This window comes from Staurois parvus, unplaced genomic scaffold (genome assembly GCF_062004578.1).
Source record: "Staurois parvus isolate SC_StPar_1 unplaced genomic scaffold, SC_StPar_1.0 ptg000175l, whole genome shotgun sequence".
Taxonomy (NCBI): domain Eukaryota; kingdom Metazoa; phylum Chordata; class Amphibia; order Anura; family Ranidae; genus Staurois; species Staurois parvus.
In genome coordinates, this window is record NW_028317971.1 from 4,708,609 (window position 1) to 4,730,054 (window position 21,446).

Sequence of the window (21,446 nt, forward strand, 5' to 3'; positions counted from 1 at the left end):
TAGAATGTGTGCATTTTCCCATGCTCAATTACCTATCATTTTACCCATTACCTTGAAAATAACTACTAAAATGACACTATTGTGTTGATTCTTTTGTTTTCCAATTGTCTCTTTTGTTTTCAATCGAAACAAAAGCTGTTTACAAGTAATGACTATGGAGAAACTATTGCTTTTTTTTAATATTTAGGACACATTCATAGCAAAACAACCTAAAGATAAACACTGAGTATGACAGTATCCATTTACACATGTCACATAAAGAAGCAATTGTGAGAATCGCTAGTACTCATCCCGTAGACTATTTTTGAGAATGAATCAGGAGTTAAATTCAAGCCATTGCTCCTGCTGGGCTAATTTTCCTATATATTCAGCTGCAGGATGAGCTCATATAGCTTATGTACTTTTCTTGTTTCTCAGTTTTCCTTGCAGAGTTGTCTTTTGATTTACAAGTTAAAGGTAAATTAAACCTTGTTAACATCCCTCGGTTTATTTACATAACTCTAATTGTGAGAAGCAAGGATGATTCTGCATAAACATTTTTCAAACTGCTGTGCTTAAGACCATAAACAATCGAGTATCTGTCCCTCACACCTGCAATGCTGGATTCTGCTATTTGTCTGTCTGGCTCTCCACTCTATTAGCTACAAGCGGGAGATCAGCGAACAACTCAGGAGCTTACACAAGCTAGAATATGTTTCCTGAGCAGGCTTACTGAGCCCAGCTGTGCCTGGGCAATTCTACCACTTTCATGCTTTTATAAGCAAAATACAACATATAATTATTATGCAATATGTGTCAGTGCAGTGTAATTACCATGAGATTACCTAGCCACACTTCCACAGAGATATGTGCAAGTTCTTACTGCTAATCTACCTAATCTAAAAGCAGACGCTGTCATGTCTTATATGCAGCTTGATATTATTGGAGGCATTGCGAAAAAACAAGTCACAGATCTCACCTTTTTTTGGCAATGTTATAATGGAGTCTTAAGACTACATGCATGTCTTAAGACACACTTTATCTGCAGTCCGTTGGTGTCACTTCAATAATTTGATAGCTAGGCTGAACAGAATGACACCCACTCGCAGAGTCTTATTTCAAGACACATGTGCCTTTGGAATCTTTGTTTAAACACATGGGCATTTATGCTGTTGTAGTGGCAGCCATCATTTCCGGTGAGTTTTCAACTCACTGGGAGATGGTGATGGCAATCTTGAATTGTTTTGTTGCAAGCAAGAGCACTTTATGGTGGTGGATGGACATTATTTCAATTCCCTTCACTGCTGTTTTCTTGATGTTTATCACATTATATTTGTCTTGATTTATTTCAGTTTCACTATTATATGTTTGGCTCTACACTTTATATTTTATTTATATGTATTTAGGTTTGTAAACTACCTATTGGTGTTAGCTGCTTTACACTTCTAGTCAGCGTGGATATTGTTTATATTATGTTAGCCTATGTGTCCATGCACACATAGGCGTTTAGAGGCAGATAAATAGTCCACTGCCATCGCATCCAGGAGCAGCAGCATCGTGGCAGAAAAAATGCTTGGCGCATTTAAACATGCAATAATGCTGGGCACATCAAGCACTTGCATGTTAATTCCTTTTAATGACCAGAATAAATTATTATTCTGGCCAATGAAAAACCCAAGCTTGATGTGTCTAAACTCGTCTAGACATGTTTACAAGCGTTAGACAGTTTTTCTGCCAAAAATGTTATTGACAGGAGGAAATACATCTGGGAGAGCTGGGAAAATGTCCAGTGTGCATGAGGTCATAAGGCCCTTTGGAATGGAGACAAAGGAACAGGTGTGTGAGGTAGGGTTTTTGCTTGGTCACACAAAAAGGGGCCAAGAGGTAGGTTGTATAGGTGGATTGCTCATGCAGATGCTGCTGGCTAGAAAGGCCTCTTTCACATGGGCCAGACTTCACTTGATTCCTGTTTGCTCAGCAGGGGATTTGTCCGCTAATCCCCCACTGAGCAGAACAGAGCAGGCGGATGACAGGTCCATGTCCATTCACTTTATGCAGAGAGGAACCCCAGCACAGTCCGCTGTGCTCTATGGGAATCGATCTTTTAGATGGAAGTGGAACGGATCATCTTCCTTTTTTTAGTAGATTGGTTTGGATTGGAGGTACACAGATGTAAAGGGACCAGGGGCGGACTGACCATTTGGAAACTTGGGCACTGCCCGGGGGACCGGGTCAGTAGGGGGCCCCATGAGATGCCCCTGGTACCTTTTTCATAGGCCTTTTTGAGTTTGGGCAAGGACACAGGGGCCCCATGATCCCCTATTGCCCGGGGGCCCTACGAGTTGTCAGTCTGCCCCTGAAAGGGACACAAGTCTATTTACATCTGCCACTCCATGGAAGTAAATGGATGGTTCTATTGGGTGTGCCTGAAAAACGGACAAGGATCTATCGTGCCAAAGGGGCCTTAGGATCCCAGTCCAGCAATTTACTTTGCTGCATAGGTTTAAAAGTCCTATTTTAAGTCAATCATAGTTTCTGAGAAAAGTCCTGAGAAAAGGGGAAAACTGTTGGCTGTTTTTTAACCCCTTTGCGCCGGTGCCTCCTGTCCCTTTAAGGGGTTTGTGATGCCGGGAGGCGGGGCATGGTTTAGGGTCATATGACTGCCATGATTGGCTGTCACAGTGGTCACATGATTGAAAAGGTCCCAGTTGCAAGCAGAGATCGGAACCTTTCCGTGAGGCGCTGATAAATGTGCTAGAGCGCTCAGCACATGTTTATTTACTTTGGGTATGCAAATATGTGGCCTCTCGGTGTCAAGGCCCAGCTACCGAGAGGCCGCATATTTGTGTGCAATCAGCGCCAACAGGTTAATGCAAACCAATAAATTATTTGGACTCTTATAATTTGGTCTAACGCTCCTGGTGCATGTTGTGCCTCACAGGTGGTAGTTTGGAGAAGCCATGTATAACCAGTGAGTATATTGTATAGAGCTGGATGTGACAAGGGTCCTCAATCCTCCTGCATAAAAATATAATGCACACATTCTACGTAACAGGGAGGAACTGTTGGGGATTAGGATGTATCTGAAAATATGTCTTTTCACCAATTTCTTGTGTTTGAATATCAAAACATACCGTTAGTCCAGTTCAGCAGAAACCTTGAATGGTATATTTTGACTTCTGCTGGTTGTTGTTTTGCCAGGCAAAGCTGACATAGATCTGTAACTGTCATGTGCATACATTTCTTCTGTTTTCTACTAGGAGTGCGCTGGAGAGCCCCTGTTTTCTCTGTTCTGTGCTATTAAGCAGCAAATGGAAAAAGGCCCCATTGATTCGATCACAGGAGAAGCCCGTTATTCACTGAGTGAAGACAAGCTTATCAGACAACAGATTGACTACAAGACGCTGGTAAGTTATGTTACACAGGGACAAACACAGGAGGACATCTGAACTGCTAATTAATTGTATAGGCTAATTGGCTTTCTAGGCAATTGATGATGCTTTATTAAGCACATGAGTTTTATGACTGCTGGGGCAAAAGAAAAATAAAATCAGATTAAAACAGTAACTTGTTTGTCAGTGGAAAATTGTTTTGTGTAGCATTTGTTTATTAAAACAACGTGATAGGTTGTAAATTTAAAATGAATGTAGTACGTGCTATGATTTCTAAGCTTAGGACAATGCTTTATCTGCCAGTGTAACCTCACTTTAAAAAAAAGAAAGTGTTTTCCCCTTTTTAGCTATAAATGGGTTGGGGCTTATTTTAGGGATAGGATTATAAAGACTGGTGAAAACTATTTTGTTGAAAATTAAAAAACAATTAAGAAAGGTTACATTCTAAGTGCCTTAGGGTTTCTTCCTCATCCCTTTAAAACCGAACACCTATTAATTACACAGGTTTTGTGGCTGATTAAGGTGGTAATTAAACTCACTTATTGCCTTATCTGCATTAAATTAGCCTCAGAACCTGTGTAATTAATATGTGTTCGGTTTTAAAAGGATGAGGTGGCAACCCTAATGTGTCCCCACATGACACAATACACTGCAATCATGCCTTTCACCCTTCTACTAACAAAAGTGTTTTATTGTTGTAAGTGTCCCTAACTGGAGACAAAAGCAACAATAAAAGCTGTAGGCCTCATTCACATTTGCTGTCAAGGGGGTAAAAATACATAGTTGAGCCACATTTTTACCACCTATCAACCACTCCCCTTAAACTGTAAAGGCAATGAACAGGGGTGCACACATGCTTTGTATCACAATGCTACACAAGGTATTAACCCTGTTGTGTTCAGAGGACAGTACTGCTTCATATGACTAAGATCATGCTGCAACTGTGGCGTGGTGGTGGTGAGGAGAAAAAATACTGTGGATTGCTCTTCAGAGGATGACATAAGTGTAAACAAACCTAAATAGAGCTTCTAATGCCTCTCCACTCCAAAAAAAACCAGTTGGTTATCATGAGTTGGACATTTTCTTCTAAGAACCCAGGAAGCCAAAAACATACATATTCATATATATTAATGAAAGAAAGTCTTATCTCTGCTGAGAAAAATCAGCCCCCAGTCCAGTTTCTCCCACCCCCTTCAGTTTTGCACTAACCAGCCGACGGCCAGCTCAATGGGTTAAACAGCTTGTGAAAATCTTTGAGGCAATGCCTACACATCTGTTCTGCAGTCCCCACTTAATTCTAAGAAGTTGATTTAGTAAAGGCAAACAGATTGTTTACTTGCAAGGAAAGTTGCACTGTGCAAGGGAATTTTCCCAGAGCTTCATGGATAGGGTGTAGCTTCATTTTGCAAAGATTAACCAATCACATTCAAGGAAAATTTAAAAAAAAAAGTTACAGGATCGATCTACACTCTGCCAAACCTCAACCCCCAACTATAGCATTCTGGCATATGATTCAATAGGTAACAAAATGTTGTGGAGGTGAATATTCTGAAGATTTTAGATTGTTACAGATTAGTCGAAGTTCTGATCTTTTTCTTTTCGTGACATGTTTTTCTATATCTGAATACGGATAAAGCACTTGCTCTTGACAAAAAAAGCCTTTCATGATATCTTCAATCCATCATATTGTCAGATGGTAATATATTAAGACACAAACCATGTCATATATTCTTTCTCAATCCTGGTAATGTAACATACTTGACATTTTCATCTTCCTATTAATGTCAATAAACTTTGAAAGAAAAAAACAGCACATTTGCTTGTGCATGAATGGATGATGGAAATCAGCAAAGATTCACCTCATTCACCAATTCCCTTGCAAAGTGCAACTTTCCTGCTTTTAGTAAATCAACCCTATGAATTTGTGTTGAAAAGCAGCAGATTTATTTTAATGGAAGCACCATTAGCTGCATATACTTACCTTTCCTGTGCTCCCCACTGCTTCATTCACCCAGAAAGATGGAGGCAAATGTCTGGTATTTTAGGTTATGGGGGAGCATTTAACTCCTCTTTTTTCCATATAATAGTGTTGTTACATGGTGATTGGCTACTTAAATACCCAGATTTGTAATATAGTGGCAAGGAGAGGACCTTCTGTCTTGTGTACGGTCAACCTGTAGCTTACACAAGTCTCCTTCTCTTTACTCACATTGGTCAACAAAGCTGCAGGGGAGGAAATGAACGATAAGGGCCAGTTAACACCAGAATTCGCACTTTCCCTTGCAATGTGTTTTGACAGCTCATTCATTTGAATGGGCTGCAAAATGCATTGGACCATGGAAAAATTAGAGCTTTCACTAATCTTTCAAAACACACTGCACCAAACCACAAGGTACTGTGGTTAACAATAAATTGGTATCCGCATGCAGATTGCAAGGGCAGCAAATTCCCATGAGGTGCAGGAAATGCACATGGAATGCACCTTTCCTGCATTGTGTTCTGGTGTGAACTGGCCCTAAATATACGTGGCTACAGTAACTGGCTCTCAAGTGAATCTGTTGCTTTGCTCTGCTTGGGCAAGCATTATTTTGAATAAACCACTTGTTTTGCTAATAATCTCTGCAGTATAATTGATATATTAGGAAAAATATATTTGCTTAATTCTTTTTATGTAATCAGTTTCCTAATGTCCCTCCAGCATTTATTACTAGCTTAAACATTAAAATTATAATTGATTTCCAATGTCTGTTCAAGCCACATCATTTCTGTTTCATAGAGGAAAATAATTGTTAACCACAGGCTGGTAAAATATTTACAATACGTAATATCATTTAATATTCATGCTGATTGCTTATGAACATTTTGCAGTTATGGCTTTAGAAAGTCCCCAGGTAATCGTAATATGTATGAATTCTCTTTCACCAATTAATTAATGAATTATTCTTTTGCTCTTGTCGTTCCCTAGCTTTAGTAAGGTTAACAATGTTACATTAAATGCTAAACAAATGCTCAACTTACAAACCACTGGTGTAATATCATTGCAATCACTGTAATGAATTAAACAAATGATTTCTCATTTCACTTCTGCATTTGTGATAATATATCACTAAATAAACTTTTAACACATCAGCATTTTGACAACTAGAATTGCTAGTATAAAAAATGTCACACTGTTAAATATATTGAAACATGTATACTTGATTTGGCTAAAATAGTGTCCAGTACAGTAAACCTTTAGGCCAGATTCCCACTCTTGCAGTAGATTAATACAAGGGTCTCAAATTGTGTTGGCAGCCTATTAATTATGAGTGGTGTGACATCATATGAACAAATTATAATGCACCTTCATCTCATTTCCAGTGCAGCGCACCTAAACGAACAGTGGGGTTGATTTACTAAAATTGGAGAGTACAAAATCTGGTGCAGCTCTGCATAGAAACCAATCAGCTTTCAGGGTTTTTTTTCAAAGCTTAATTGAACAAGCTGAAATCAGACGCTACTTGGCTACCATGCACAGCACACCAGATTTTGCACTCTACAGTTTTAATAAATCAACCCCAGTGTGTTTACATTTGCACCTTGTGGTGTGGAAAAATTGTCAGTTTTGGTGTGCTGTCTATGGGCATTTGGGTCCCGTTTACAATAGATCACTACACAACACAGACCTGTTCATTAAGATGCATTACAGTAGCAAATGGTAAAACATGTTATCGTAATGTATAGATATAAATCTACTCTTAATTAAACAAATATGGCAGTTACTATTGCTGATCTCCTTAAAAATTTGAATTTCCTGACTGTTAAAGCTGACCTACTGGTTTCATTACTTTCAGAATAATTGGCTTAGGCCAAATCAGGAAAGTCAGAGAAATGCCAGAAGTACTTATTTGCATTTTTGTTGTGATTAGAGACTCAAAATACTGAAGGAAGAGAATCAGCATAACAGCCAACAGCTTTTCATGGCCAGTAGTGGCAGCCTCCAGGTCATTTTTATAAAAAGTTTATTTAAAAGACAAACAGAGCAGTGAATGCAAGGATATTCAGTTTTCTTGCCTGTCAATTACCAGAGAATAGTCAAAAGTACACTAAGATCTTTCTGCAGTATTCAGGGATCTACACTCTAAAGGGCACAATGGCTACTGACTGCTTTTGCAGAAGTGAAAAGACTGACCTTTTATCACACGAAAAATGTACACCCACTATTCAATAAATGTCGTAGGTCCTTATTGTGGCAAAAATGTTAGGAAAATGGCTAAAAAATGTATTTCTTTCCAAGTGTGGTTCCAGTGTTAGTAGATGGTCTTTGTGTCATAACAATTCCAGGTTGTAAAAATTTCTGTGTGTCTATGTTTGTTTTAAATGGCCGTACATAAGCAAAGCATGGAAGCTGCATCTCTATGACATTCACTACATGTACTGTAAGTGACCAAGTACAAAAAGTCTGTCTCTTTGTCAAAACATTAAATTGTTCAGAACGAGGGTGGAGCAATCACAGCAGTTGTATACCTGATAGATTAATCCAATAATTTGCTGGTTATACCAACCATCAATGTTGTTTTTTTACCACACCTATAAGAAAAGTTTGACCAAGATATGGCCAGCAGGACCAAAATAGTTTTATGGATATTTTACCTTGACATAAAAGCAAGATGGATTTGTACCTCCAATAAATATGAAATGTGTTGATTAATGTACTAATCCAGACATGACCTAAAGCAATGTATATTTTAAAAGCTCACCTTATTTCAGCTTTTAGAGGAACATCCAAATCTCCTTCATACTTAAGAAGGATTAGAACAAGAAGTTAAAAAGTAACATTCAAAAATTAGTACAGCGCCATTTGAGAGATGGTAAATTGCCAGTGTTGAGGTATTTTTAGTCTTTTATGTCTACTTTTAATACATTCCTAACAAACTTCTCAAAATTAATTGTGTGGATAAAGTTGGTAGAGGTGACTTCAGGTGATCACCAGCCAGTCTGCTACCTGCCATGCTTCTGAATTGCAGCAAACATTTCAAATGATTTTTGTCATATTCAGGAGGTTTTTTTTGTGCTGTGCGCTGCACAGAGTACATTACAGATCTCAGTAGCTAATTGAAATCCCACTAGGCTCCTTAAATGAATAGGTCAAATTACAGAGATCTGGCTGTGACTGAACTGATGAATAGGATGTGCCTCTGTCAATGATAGATACCCACCTATGATGGAAATGAATGAACAAGAAAGCACAAAAAGCCTAGGGGAGAAAATACCACAGCTATCAGCCCAGAAGACAGGCCCTTTTTAAATATTAACGTGTCATTTACATCTGTTAACTGAATACATCAGGGAACAGCCAAGAACTTTAAAGTATGGGTTTCTGCTCCAATATTAGTCTTACTAACCTATATACCATTAATAGGATTATTAGGAATGTTTTCCATTGCTGCATCACAATGAGTTGGAGGATTATATGCAACCCCTCTTCATTTTCTCTTTATTTTATTTCCTTCTTTCCTCTACCTTCTCCCTTAATTTAATTTCCTTCTTACTTATTTATTTCCCCTTTATTTCCTTTCCTTCTTTCCTCTTCCTTTCACCTTCATTTCCTTTTCTTATTTCCTCTTCTTTCCCCTTCATTTTTTTACCTTTTTCCTCTTCCTTTCACCTTCATTTCCTTTTCTTCTTTCCTCTTCTTTCCCCTTCATTTTTTTTCCTTTTTCCTCTTCCTTTCTACTTCATTTCCTTTCAGTCTTACCTCTTCCTTTTCTCTTCATTTTCTTTCCTTCTTTTCTCTTTCTGTCCCATTCATTTCTTTTCCTTCTTTCCTATTCCTTTCTCCTTCATTTCCTTTCCCTCTTTCCTCTTCCTTTCCCCTACCTGTACATTCTTTCTATCCTCTTCCTTTCCCCTTCTTTTTCTTCCCTTCTTTGCTCTTCCTTTCCCCTTAATTTCCTTTCCATTATTTTCTGTTTCTTTCTTCAAACAATGTATGTTACCCTTAGTTACCAGATTCTTAATTTTTTGTTCCCATGCTGCATTGTTAGTATAAAAAGAAGAAACAAATGGTCATACAAACCTCATCAAATGTGTAGATCTATGGTGTTGTCCTGTTAAAATTTACCAGCTTATTTTTTATATTTATCTGTTCAGGTTCTTAACTGTGTTAACCCTGATAATGTGAACAGTCCCATGATTCCTGTAAAAATCCTCAACTGTGACACAATTACCCAAGTTAAGGAGAAGATCTTGGATACCATATTTAAGAACCTTCCTTGCTCCCTTCGACCAAAGGCAGCAGACATGGATTTAGGTAACTACACTGAGCATTTCATGTCTTGTATGATCAGTTAAAAGGAAGATTACCACTATATAGCTTTTGGATTGAGAAGATTTATCAAGAAAACATGATGAGCATATTTCTCTACAAATACATTCCATTTATTGATTTTTTTCTCAATTGCAGGTGCCTAATGATATATTTAATTGTTGTTATATACAGAATATATATTGAAGGCCCCCTTTTAGACCTATGCTTTAATGCACAACAGTTTAAACAGTGTGTTGTTGCGCCAGTCATTTAGAATGGCAAACCAACATACAATTACAGTAGTGGACAAAGACCCAGAGTTGCCAACTAATCAAGTTTGGGTCAAAACTACACTGGTGGGTTTAACTAAATAGTATGTTTATGAAGCAGATCACAATTTCCCAGTCCTCCATTTGTTTTCAAATAGAGCAGTTTCTTATTTTGTTTCACTTCACTATCACTCAGTGATATTTGTCTCAAAGGTACAGCTATACCGTAAGTACTGCTGAAAGTGTTTCCTTCAAACAATGGAGTAGATTTACTGAAAACTGGAGGGTGCAAAATCTGGGGATGCTGTACATAATAGCCAATCAGCTTCTAAAGCCAGCTTGTTCAATCAAGCTTTGACAATTAAACCTGGCAGATGATTGGTTTCTATGTAGAGCTGCACCAGATTTTGCACTCTCCAGTTTTAGTAAATTAAATCCAATGTGTGAATAAATACAGGTGAAAGTCGGAAAATTAGAATATCATGCAAAAGTTAATTTATTTCAGTAATGCAACTTAAAAGGTGAAACTAATATATGAGATAGACTCATTACATGCAAAGCCAGATAGTTCAAGCTGTGATTTGTCATAATTGTGATGATTATGGCTTACAGCTCATGAAAACCCCAAATCCACAATCTCAGAAAATTAGAATATTACATGCAATCAATAAAACAAGGATTGTTCATAAAACAATATCGGACCTCTGAAATGTATAAGCATGCATATGTACTCAGTACTTGGTTTGGGCTCCTTTTGCAGCAATTACTGCCTCAATGTGGCGTGGCATGTAAGCTATCAACCTGTGGCACTGCTGAGGTGTTATGGAAGACCAGGATGCTTCAATAGTGGCCTTCAGCTCTTCTGCATTGTTTGGTCTCATGTCTCTCATCTTTCTCTTGGCAATGCCCCATAGATTCTTTATGGGGTTCAGGTCAGGCGAGTTTGCTGGCCACTCAAGCACAGTAATTCCATGGTCATTGAACCAGGTTTTGGTGCTTTTGGCAGTGTGGGCAGGTGCCAAGTCCTGCTGGAAAATGAAGTCAGGATCCCCATAAAGCTTGTCTGCAGAAGGAAGCATGAAGTGCTCCAAAATCTCCTGGTAGATGGCTGCATTGCCCCTGGACTTAATGAAGCACAGTGGACCAACACCAGCAGATGACATGGCTCCCCAAATCAACACAGACTGTGGATACTTCACACTGGACTTCAAGCATCTTGCAGTGTGTGCCTCTCCATTCTTCCTCCATACTCTGGGTCCTTGGTTTCCAAATGAGATGCAAAAGTTTCTCTCATCAGAAAAGAGGACTTTGGACCTCTGAGCAAGAGACCAGGTCTGTTTTTCTTTAGCCCAGGTAGGACCCTTCTGACGTTTCTTGTTCAGGAGCAGCTTGAAAAGAGGAATACGACATTTGAAGCCCATGTCCAGGATACGTTTGTGTGTGGTGGCTCTTGATGCACTGACTCCAGCCTCAGTCCATTTCTTGTGAAAGTCCCCAACACTTTTGAATGGCCTTTTCCTGACAATCCTCTCCAGGCTACGGTCATCCCTGCTACTTGTGCACCTTTTTCTTCCACACTTTTCCCTTCCACATAACTTTCTATGAATGTGCTTTGATACAGCACTTTGGGAACATCCAACTTCTTTTGCAATTACCTTTTGAGGCTTTCCCTCCTTATGGAGGGTGTCAATGATGGTTTTCTGCACAACTGTCAGGTCAGCAGTCTTTCCCATGATTGTGATTCCTGCTGAACCAGACTGAGAGACCATACTAAAGAATACACTTGAGCTGTCTGTGATATTGGGAGCTGTTTCCTTCAGTTTTAAGATTCCACCCATGTCGCACAGGCCAGCTTTCAAATTGATGCCTTTGGAACTTCGTTCATCTTGGATGTTGAACTGAACCACGACTTACTGTCTTCAAACTACGTGGAAAGACACATAACAACCGAGGGAAAAACAGTGGAAGTCAAATGCGGAGTATCAATTTTCAGCTACCTGCCACCTGACCACCAGAGAGGGAGCCTCCTCCACACCCAGAGAGCTGCACCCACCCACCCACCCTTTAAGGGGGATTCTGGATATCCCTGGTGCCCCACTACTGAGTCCCAGGACCACCAGAGGGAGTCTACCTTGATTCCTACCATACCCTGTGATGACCATTAGATTACACCGGGATATAATAACACAAACGCTAATTTATTTGCGCATTCTGGTGAGTGCGCATTCCTTACACACCTATATGCACATCACTCACCCTCAGACAGCTATAGGAATATTTGAGCACCTCCAACCATTATATGGACTATTTATGCTTACATTGGAACTTTACTATTGAGATTTATATTATCTATAAGTTTTTACGTATATCGTATTGTTTTTTAGCATTGTTTTTATCATTACCTTTAGCGCTGCACATCAATTTTATACTGTTTTAAAGGGTTCTGTTTGGTTACCTTGTGCACAGGTGCTCTTACTTTCTTTGTGTGCTCACATTTATCTGCTTTATATACAGACTGAGAGACCATTTAAAGGCTCAGGAACCCTTTGCAGGTGGTATGGCTTAATTAGCTGATTAGAGTGGGACACTTTGAGCTTAGAATATTGCACCTTTTCACAATATTCTAATTTTCTGAGATTGTGGATTTAGGGTTTTCATGAGCTGTAAGCCATAATCATCACAATTATGACAAATCATGGCTTGAACTATCTTGCTTTGCATGTAATGAGTCTATCTCCTATATTAGTTTCACCTTTTAAGTTGCATTACTGAAATAAATGAACTTTTACACAACATTCTAATTTTTCAAGTTTCACCCGTATGATAGCTTGTGTCACTACAGCAATTGACCAGGCACATCCATTACAGCTAACTGAATTTTACCTTGAGATTGATTTATCAGGGCCCACTTACCAGCATCACAGTGATGCACAGTATTGCAGTAGCCAGGTGTGTGTACAATAGATTACAGATGGACTTCTGAACGTTCTGTTAGGGAAGATGAAGCCATCAGAATATAATCTACAAGATGTCCACTTTGGTTAAGCTTTTAATAGGTTTTGAAGCACAGTACTTACTCAAGAATGCTCCACTGTCAGAAAACTTTTAAACAATTACCTGAAAGTTCAGATTCTAGTCATTGATATGTTGTTTATTTTCTGTTGGTTGAACTAGATGGACTTTGTCTTCTTCAACCTGACTAACTATGTAATTGTTTTTACTGCATAGTTAGTGTTGCACAATAAGTTGATTCCATGAAGCCCCATAGATAAGGCAGTTGATTTTCAAAATTTATTTGAACACAAATACATTTCTATAGCTATTTTTATATATGAATTAATAAACAGAGTTTATGGCTAAAAATAATCTGCACAACCTCCATTACATATTCTTAAAGTATGCAGCAGCAGGTAGGCATGTTATTCCAGTGTCCTTGGCTTTTTATTCAGGATATTCTCTGAACTGCAGCTTCCTGCAATATTTGAAGCACAGAATTTCAACAATTCACATATGCGGTGAAAGATACACTATCTTCTGAATGAAATATAAAGAGTTCACAGCTGCTGTCTTCTGAGTTTGCATTCATCGGCACTTCTGATTGGAAGGAGAGATAAAGATAATGGGATTTTTACTTACCTCTCTCTCTCTCCCTCTACAAGGTAGAGCAGAAACAGATTGGATTGGAGAGTGTCTGTCTTTAGTGTTCTTGCTTAAGGAAGCTCACTGATCTGATGACAATGCACAGGACATACTTTCCTGTACTTATACTTGGTGAAGATGAATACCTTTTGGAGGTCACCTTTAGCTGAGTTTTTCTTCACAGTTTATTGGATCATTCATTAGGAAATATGACATTACTAAAAAATAGATGTCTTTTAAGCTTTCACTGCAATTATATATATTTTTAATCAAACCTCAAAAACTTTGTAACCTTGAGGTTGAGCTAAGAAAATCTTTTTACCATTGCTAATAAATTTTGAGCAGTACACTCAATGGTCTTTTGTAATTAGAGTGGAACTCTTCAGTTGCCTGTTGTTTTACGCTACTGTCAAGTCTGCCTTACCTTATAGCTCTGTGGAGACTCTAAAAATAACTATCTATCGTAACATAAATGTGCTTAATATTAGGGTGTCTTATGAATTTTCAGTAAAGCAAGATTAAGATGTATAATAAGTCTGAGACAGTAGCTAAATTGCAAGTTTTTTGATACGACAGATAACAAATTCTTATGCAAACTCGGCTTGGATTGCTGCACTCTTAAGGATCAGTTCACACTGCTGTGACTTGGGAGCCGACTTGTGAGACCCAAAGTCACATGGCATGTGAAATTCCATGTTAGTCAATGAGAGCTGTCTTAATTAACACTACTCTAGTTGCTCTGACTTTGAAAAAGGTTTCATAAATGTGTTATAAAGTTATAATAAGAAGTTTTACCAGTTATTTTACTCATTTGCAAGTGCTAATGGAAATTCTTGGTTTGGTACATAGTCAACTCTACCACTGATATTTGTTCAATGCACTTTATTTACCAGCAGTTGTGACAAACCGTAGAGATTGCAATATTATTATTATCCCTCAATTATGTGTTAAACTGTAACTTTACAGAATGGAGACAAGCAAGTGGAGCACGGATGATTCTTCAGGATGAAGATATTACAACAAAGATAGAGAATGACTGGAAGAGGCTCAATGTCCTTGCACACTATCAGGTACATTAGGCAATATGTCATATGCATTATATAAAATTTTATAATATAAAATATTACTTTGACCACAAGTAATGAAGGGCTTTTTCTATTTATGTTAACAAAATAAGGAACATGATGTATTCAGATGTTTTTTAATTTCTGATAAGAATGCATAAAACACACATCCCAAATAATGCAGTTGGTGTCAATGAACTTATTAATAAAATTTTAAGATTTTTATTTGGAGTAACCTATTATTATTTGTTACTTCACTGATTTTACATAGGAGGGTGTAGGATATTCACTCACCTGCCACTTTATTAGGAACACCTTGCTAGCGCTAAGAGAATATCCCCCACATCATTATATCACCACCAGCCTGAGCCATTGATACAAGGCAGGATGGATCCATGCTTTCATGTTGTTTACGACAAATTCTGACCCTACCATCTGATTGTTGTAGCAACCAGTCTGCCTATTCTCCTCTGACATCAACAAGGCATTTTCGTCCATTCAACTGCCACTCACTGGATATTTTTTCTTTTTTGGATCATTCTCTGTAAACCCTATAGATGGTTGCGTGTGAAAATCCCAGTAGATCAGCAGTTTTTCAAATACTTAGACCAGCCCATATGGCAGCAACAACCATGCCATGTTCAAAGTCACTTAAATCCCCTTTGTTCTTCCTTGAACAGGTGCACCTAATAAAGTGGCCGGTGAGGGTATTTTTTCTCTTGGAAGATTCCCCAACCTGTAGAATCACTCCTTTCTTTTGCAGGTGCTATATACATACACTTTAAAGCATATCTAAACCCAAAACGAAAAACATAATGTATTGCATTTTGTCAGTCCGTGTAGTGGCTGTATTAGTTTCTTGTTTCCAGGCTCCTTTTTCTTTCCTTTTTTGCTTTTTTTTTCATCTTGTGATCTTTCTAGCAACACTATCTGTCTTAAGGTGACAACACTCACCATTCTGTATCTGTGGAGGAACAGAGTTGTCAGCTTAGCCTGTTCTCCTGATTTGATCAACAAACTCTTCCTCCTCTCATAATCTCCATCACATAAAGAGGCAGTGGCTTGTAGTTCATAGACAATAACTGAGAAATCTGAAACATTGTGTAGGATCTCTTCAGTGCACAGAATTTTTTACTGGAATCCTGGTAAGATCAACAAGTGTTTTTCTATACTAACATAAAAGGTACCTAGCCTGAAAAAAAGAAAAATAATGCAGTCACCACATCTCAGGGATGGTGAGTTGCAATATATTCAACTTTCTGAGGAATTAAAGAGATGCATAAACTGAAATAGACAGTAAATGGCCCCCACCATTGCTTGTATGGTTGTAACATTTCAGAATGTTCAGGATCACCTGGTAATGTGTGGGGTTGGGAGGTTACTAATATTAGGTAATAGAAAATACATTTAGGATGGCAAGCTGTTTTGGCTTCAGCAATATAATATTAAAGCCATTAAGATGTTTAAAATCAGTACTCTACATTAGCAAGAAATTGGATAAATTTGTAATAAAATAGTGCCATGTTATTAGTCGCATTCAGGCACACGTAGGTCTTGTCTGTAAGAAGTGGAAGGCAGCCAATCCATTCCTAATACTGTAGGGGTTAAGCAAAGTATAATTCTTCCATTTGCACAATGATTAAACATAATACTTCTTGCCTATGAAAAGTTTAAAGATAAACATAAATGTCTTATCTTTGGTGTCATTATACATTTTCTTGGATCTAAAATGGCATAATTACAAGCAATTAACCTGTATTAATACTGAACATTTAATGGTATTAAAGTCTTTAATGTACTGTAGGTTTACAAAAAAAATTAAGTCGTATCTCATTAATTGAAATAATTTGAGATAAAAAAACTTATTAAATAGTTTATAATTCAACAGACCCTGTAGCTCCTGTGAAGTATGACTAAAGGCATAACTTTTTTTTTCAATTTCAATAGAGTGGTGAAGGGTTAGAACTCATGTCAGGTTTTAAAAGCTGTCTGAGTCCCTCTTAGGGAGATTTGCAGGCAAATCCAACATTTTGAGTTGCCACTAGGACACGAATAGAGGCAAAATCATCCAGTGGGGACACTTCCAATGATTTCCTCCTAAATGGAAAAATATACTCTCACTTCCTTCTACAGAACAGGACATAAAGCCAATCTCCCTATTGAGACACAGAAAGCAAAAAAAAAAAAAAATGAAGTGACTTTAACCTTCCCCTAACCTTTCCGTAAAAAGCTTGGCTTTAGATATTCTTTAAATTACTCAGCGTGTTGCTTACCTAAGTATGGAGGGTAGTATATTAAATAGGTCTGTTAGAACAGGGATTGCAGTGGCTGTAATTGTATCTAGCCTCTAAGGTAGTGCTCTCCAAACTGTGGCTAGCTGTGGCCCTTACCTTTTTAAATGGCTCTTGGGACACTGTTCCTCCCCCTGATACAAGACACAATTCCTTTGACTGACACCAGTAACTGGGCACTATTACACCCACTGAAACCAACAACAGGGTATTCTTTCTTCCACTGACAACAGTCTTCAAGTACGTATTTGAATTTTGGGTGATACTATTATTGGCTAACTTTATAGATTGTAGTGCAGGATTTTGAAGCACAATGGCTTCTTCTTCAGGCCACATGAAGAAAGCATTTTGTACAACAAAGAGATTCGGATTTCATCAACTTAAAATATACATTAGATGAGATTAGATGCTAATAAGTTTAAGATACATAGATAGGGATCACTGTCTTTGTAAATTCTCTTTGATAGGGGAGGATGATTCAAAGAGGATCATGGTGGCATATACAGTTCCTGTTTCTGTTTAGACCTTGTCCCAGAGTCCTTAATTTTCTTATGAATTTGCACTCCCACACCAATCTGTCTTTTTGGGACCTCATATCTTCTTGCACACTGTAATGCAGAGTTGTGGTCTATTCTGCAAAAAAAGGACCTGCTTCAGGAATAGATATGCCTATGCAAAATATGACAGGACTCTATTACTATGCTTGCTGGACCAGTACAGAATACAATGCATCTCCTTGTGCAAATCTTCTAAATTGGTATACCTGATACCAAATACACCATAGGTCTCGATATAAATGAAAGTGAACAAACATTACACCAGGGAATTAATCTACACAGATTTTCTGGTAATCACAATAAAACTGATGTTCCTGTAGCTGCTCACTTCTACAGGAGAGAGTACAACCAGGAGAGGAACACCTCCACATCAAATGGAATTTACAATGATTTAAACCATCCCGACCTCGAGCTTAAAATCAACATTATAATTAGAAATTATAGGAGTAGGATGGAGCAGGAAGGAGTTAGAAGCGCTTTCAGGTTTCTGTCTGTGTCCATTACAAAGGTAAATTGCAATGTAGCACATATACTTGTACAACAAATGCTAATAGTAAATAAATAAATATCTGACATTATAGAAGGAGAGTACAGTAATTGGTAGGATGTCACCAGACTATATTGTAAATGTCAGGAGTCAGAGTTGCAGCAGCATCTAAAGTGTGAAAGTTACGTTTACATTATCGAAACATATGGTTATGTAACCATACATCATTACCATGTTTATTATCTCTTAACAATGTATGACATTTTAGATTCAAATTCTTTTTAATATATGCATTATGAATTTATTTTTAGTACTTTATGTTCAACCTGATGATTAAAGTGTTATCTTGATAGATGTAAAATGTGCTGCAGTAAAGCAGGTGCAAATGTTAGAACTAAGGAAAAACTTTTGTTTGGGTCAATTTATACTTACATCTAATATAAGTATACTGAAGGTTGCCAATTAATTTATTGGTGAAGGTACAGGAAAACAACACTGAAAATACAGTACTATCTTAAGTTCCATATGATGGGGTCACCCTGTCTTTAGGATTTGCAGAGAAAAAAAAATGAGAACGTGTCCAAAGATGGAAAGGCAGAGGGGAAGCGCAAGGACAGAAATAAGGGGAAAGGAGCACAGACAGCCCTTTGCTATATAATAGAGATAAGCCTTCTGTTGTCACCCAGCTGCCAATCATGGAGAATGGCCTCTCTCCTTCTTGCTGCTGGCATTGTCTGTCCGCTACCTCTGCCAGCCTAAAGCCTGATAGAAATCTCACTCTGTTCATTAAAGTGCAAATAATTTTGGAGATAAGCCGACCAGCCTCTCAAACAAGAGCCCTGAGTGCATTTTTGGCAATACCAGTAAATTAAATGTCAGGGTGTTGTCTGCTGGCATGGGCTAGAAATCTGGGACAGGAAGAGCAGATTAAAAAGTGATTACCATCAGTGATGAAATCATGCAGACAGGCGTTAATACGTAGCAATGCAATGGAGGGCATATTCTCCTAAAAAAAATGCAGTATTATTTATGGGCTCTGCTTTAGATCAGATCATATTGCATTAAACAGATATCCTTTGATTTCTTTCAGAAAGCATAACAGGTGACTGTATGTTTGTAGGTTATTCATCTGGAAACTACGCATGCAAGTTTGCATTTGTCCATTGCTGACATTTCTTCAACATTCTATGTTTTGCACACTATTGTGCATGCCTGTGATGCCATGGTACTTGTGTATGGACAACATGTAGATTGGAACTGCTCATTAACAGCTCCCAAAGGCAATATTTGTTTTTTTGGAAGTGTACTTTTTATTGATGTAGTACAGAGACAGGATAGTATACAGCACCATGTCCATCAGGCACTAGCTAAAGAAATTATGAAAAATAAAATAAAAAAACAAAGAATAAGATATAATTAACAAAAATAAGTGGTACCTACAGTTGTGCATTTACAATGAGCGATCATTGCATTATTAAACACATGCATAATAAGGACTTTTTCACACAAGCGGTCTGATCGGGTCCGTCTGTCCAATTTTCAGGCAGACCTGATCGGACCCTCCATTCTGCTCCACAAAGCGGTGGGTGTAAGTAGACTTGTGTCCATTTACACGTGCCTACCTCCAATCCAAACCGATTAAGGGGATCCGTTCCCCTCTGTCATGGCAGATCAGAGGGCAGTCAAGTATAAATGAACAATCAGTCTGTTTACATTCGACTGCCCATGGAGCAGAGTGGGCTGTGTCTATGTCCACTCTGCATAAGTGGAGCGAACGCGAAACTGTCATCCACCTGCTCCGCTCTTCTCAGTGGGGGATGAACGGAGAGATCTCCCAATGAGCAAGCTGAATCACCATGTGAAAGGTTTCTAATACATAAAGAACATATTAATTTTGAGTGTATAAACATGACCAACTAAAAGTATCCAAACCCAAGAACAAAAATATAGTATAATGCAGATAATTCATCTTTAGATGGGGTGACTACATTTTTTAATTTCTTTTTTCAGGCTTACTACATTTTCTGCAGGTACAAGTTAATCTTTATAGAAATCCGGAGTATTTGTAACTTTCTCTGTATTGAACTGAAATCTTAAACAATATTTTCAATTTTCAAAGCTACCTACTGTGAACTATGCACCTCCTTCCTAAGTAAGGCAGGTTAGGAGAAGTCTGTGATCCGAAGCAGGGGAGCAACCTAGGCTGATAACATTGCTGTTTCATTGATAGAGTACAAAAATTAAATGTTGTTGCTCTGTGACAGAACGTATGTTACTGGCAGGATCACTAGGTGAAAATAAAAAATAAAGAAAAAGAAAAAACTAAGACAGTTAAAAAATGTAAGGATGATACGTTGCAATATATTATAGATAGGGTACAGAGAGTGAACATCGTCACTCTGACAAAAAGCTTGTTAATGGCAGGATCACTAGGTGAAAATAAACATTAAAGAAAAAAAAAGGAAACGCAAATTTACGTACTGCAATATATTACATTTTTGTTTTTGGATTTAGATACATTTAACTTTAGCTGGTCATGAATCTTCATCAGGGGAAGACTATGCTTCTAAAATGAAAATATAATAAATTATGTATTCTAGTAATACAATAATGCCAGCTGTAAATATTCCTAGGTCTACACTGAAGTTTATATTCAAAGGGTATTTTTAAATCTGAGGCATAGTTTCCATGCCTTAAAGGCATTTTTGGCCAGTGTGGCCTAATTTTATGAGTCCCCACCCATATCACTTATTTTTTATTACTGTTGAGTATAAAACAGTTCCTGCATATAACTGTCTGAGTTGATTTAAGTGTGTTTCACAGATCATTGCTCCCTAGGATACTTCTTTACCTCTGAGCTATCCCAGGGAGTATTGATTTGTGGAACACACAGGGAAGAGTTCTAAATACCTCACTGCTGGGAACAGGATCCACTCAATAGGACCTCCTGGAAAGAATACCCTACTCTTCTTGGTGTGAGTTCACCAATATGAAATATATTAGTTCATTCAATGTCTCTCTATGTTGTTTGTTTCATTGCCAGGTTTTACTATGCTGCTATTATTTTTATTAGAAGTATTCTTTTCTAGTTTTATCTACTTTTTTACTTACAATTAATCTCTGCTTAGCTGCTTTTCAGCTAGGATAAATGCAGTTGATTGAGTTATAGTGCATATGTGGCTTGTGAATTCATAGCTGCAGTTATTTTATGCAGCATATACTGTAGCAAAGCTTTTCTGAGGAACTGGTGCAATATATAATAAATGCAATGGAGAGGCATTTATTTATTTATTTATTTTAGGTACTTATATAGTGCTCTCAATTTATGCAGCGCTTTACATATATATAGTACATTCACATCCTAGATTGTAAGCTCCGAAGAGCAGGACCCTCCTATCCCTCTTGTATTGAACTGTATTGTTGCTGTATTGTCTCCCATTATATTGTAAAGCACTGAGCAATCTGTTGGCTCTATATAA

At 37.8% G+C, this 21,446-nt stretch overlaps 1 protein-coding gene across 1 annotated transcript in view; it reads left to right on the forward strand.

The window, feature by feature from the left end:
• The window catches only part of PLXNA4 (plexin A4), a 925,294-nt gene that overhangs the window by 823,574 nt on the left and 80,274 nt on the right, over nucleotides 1–21,446 (forward strand). Inside the window, exons 24-26 of the mRNA XM_089676880.1 lie at nucleotides 3,240–3,386; nucleotides 9,504–9,663; nucleotides 14,535–14,638. Of these exons, the coding sequence (XP_089533006.1) occupies nucleotides 3,240–3,386; nucleotides 9,504–9,663; nucleotides 14,535–14,638 (411 nt within the window). The remainder of the gene's footprint in view (nucleotides 1–3,239; nucleotides 3,387–9,503; nucleotides 9,664–14,534; nucleotides 14,639–21,446) is intronic.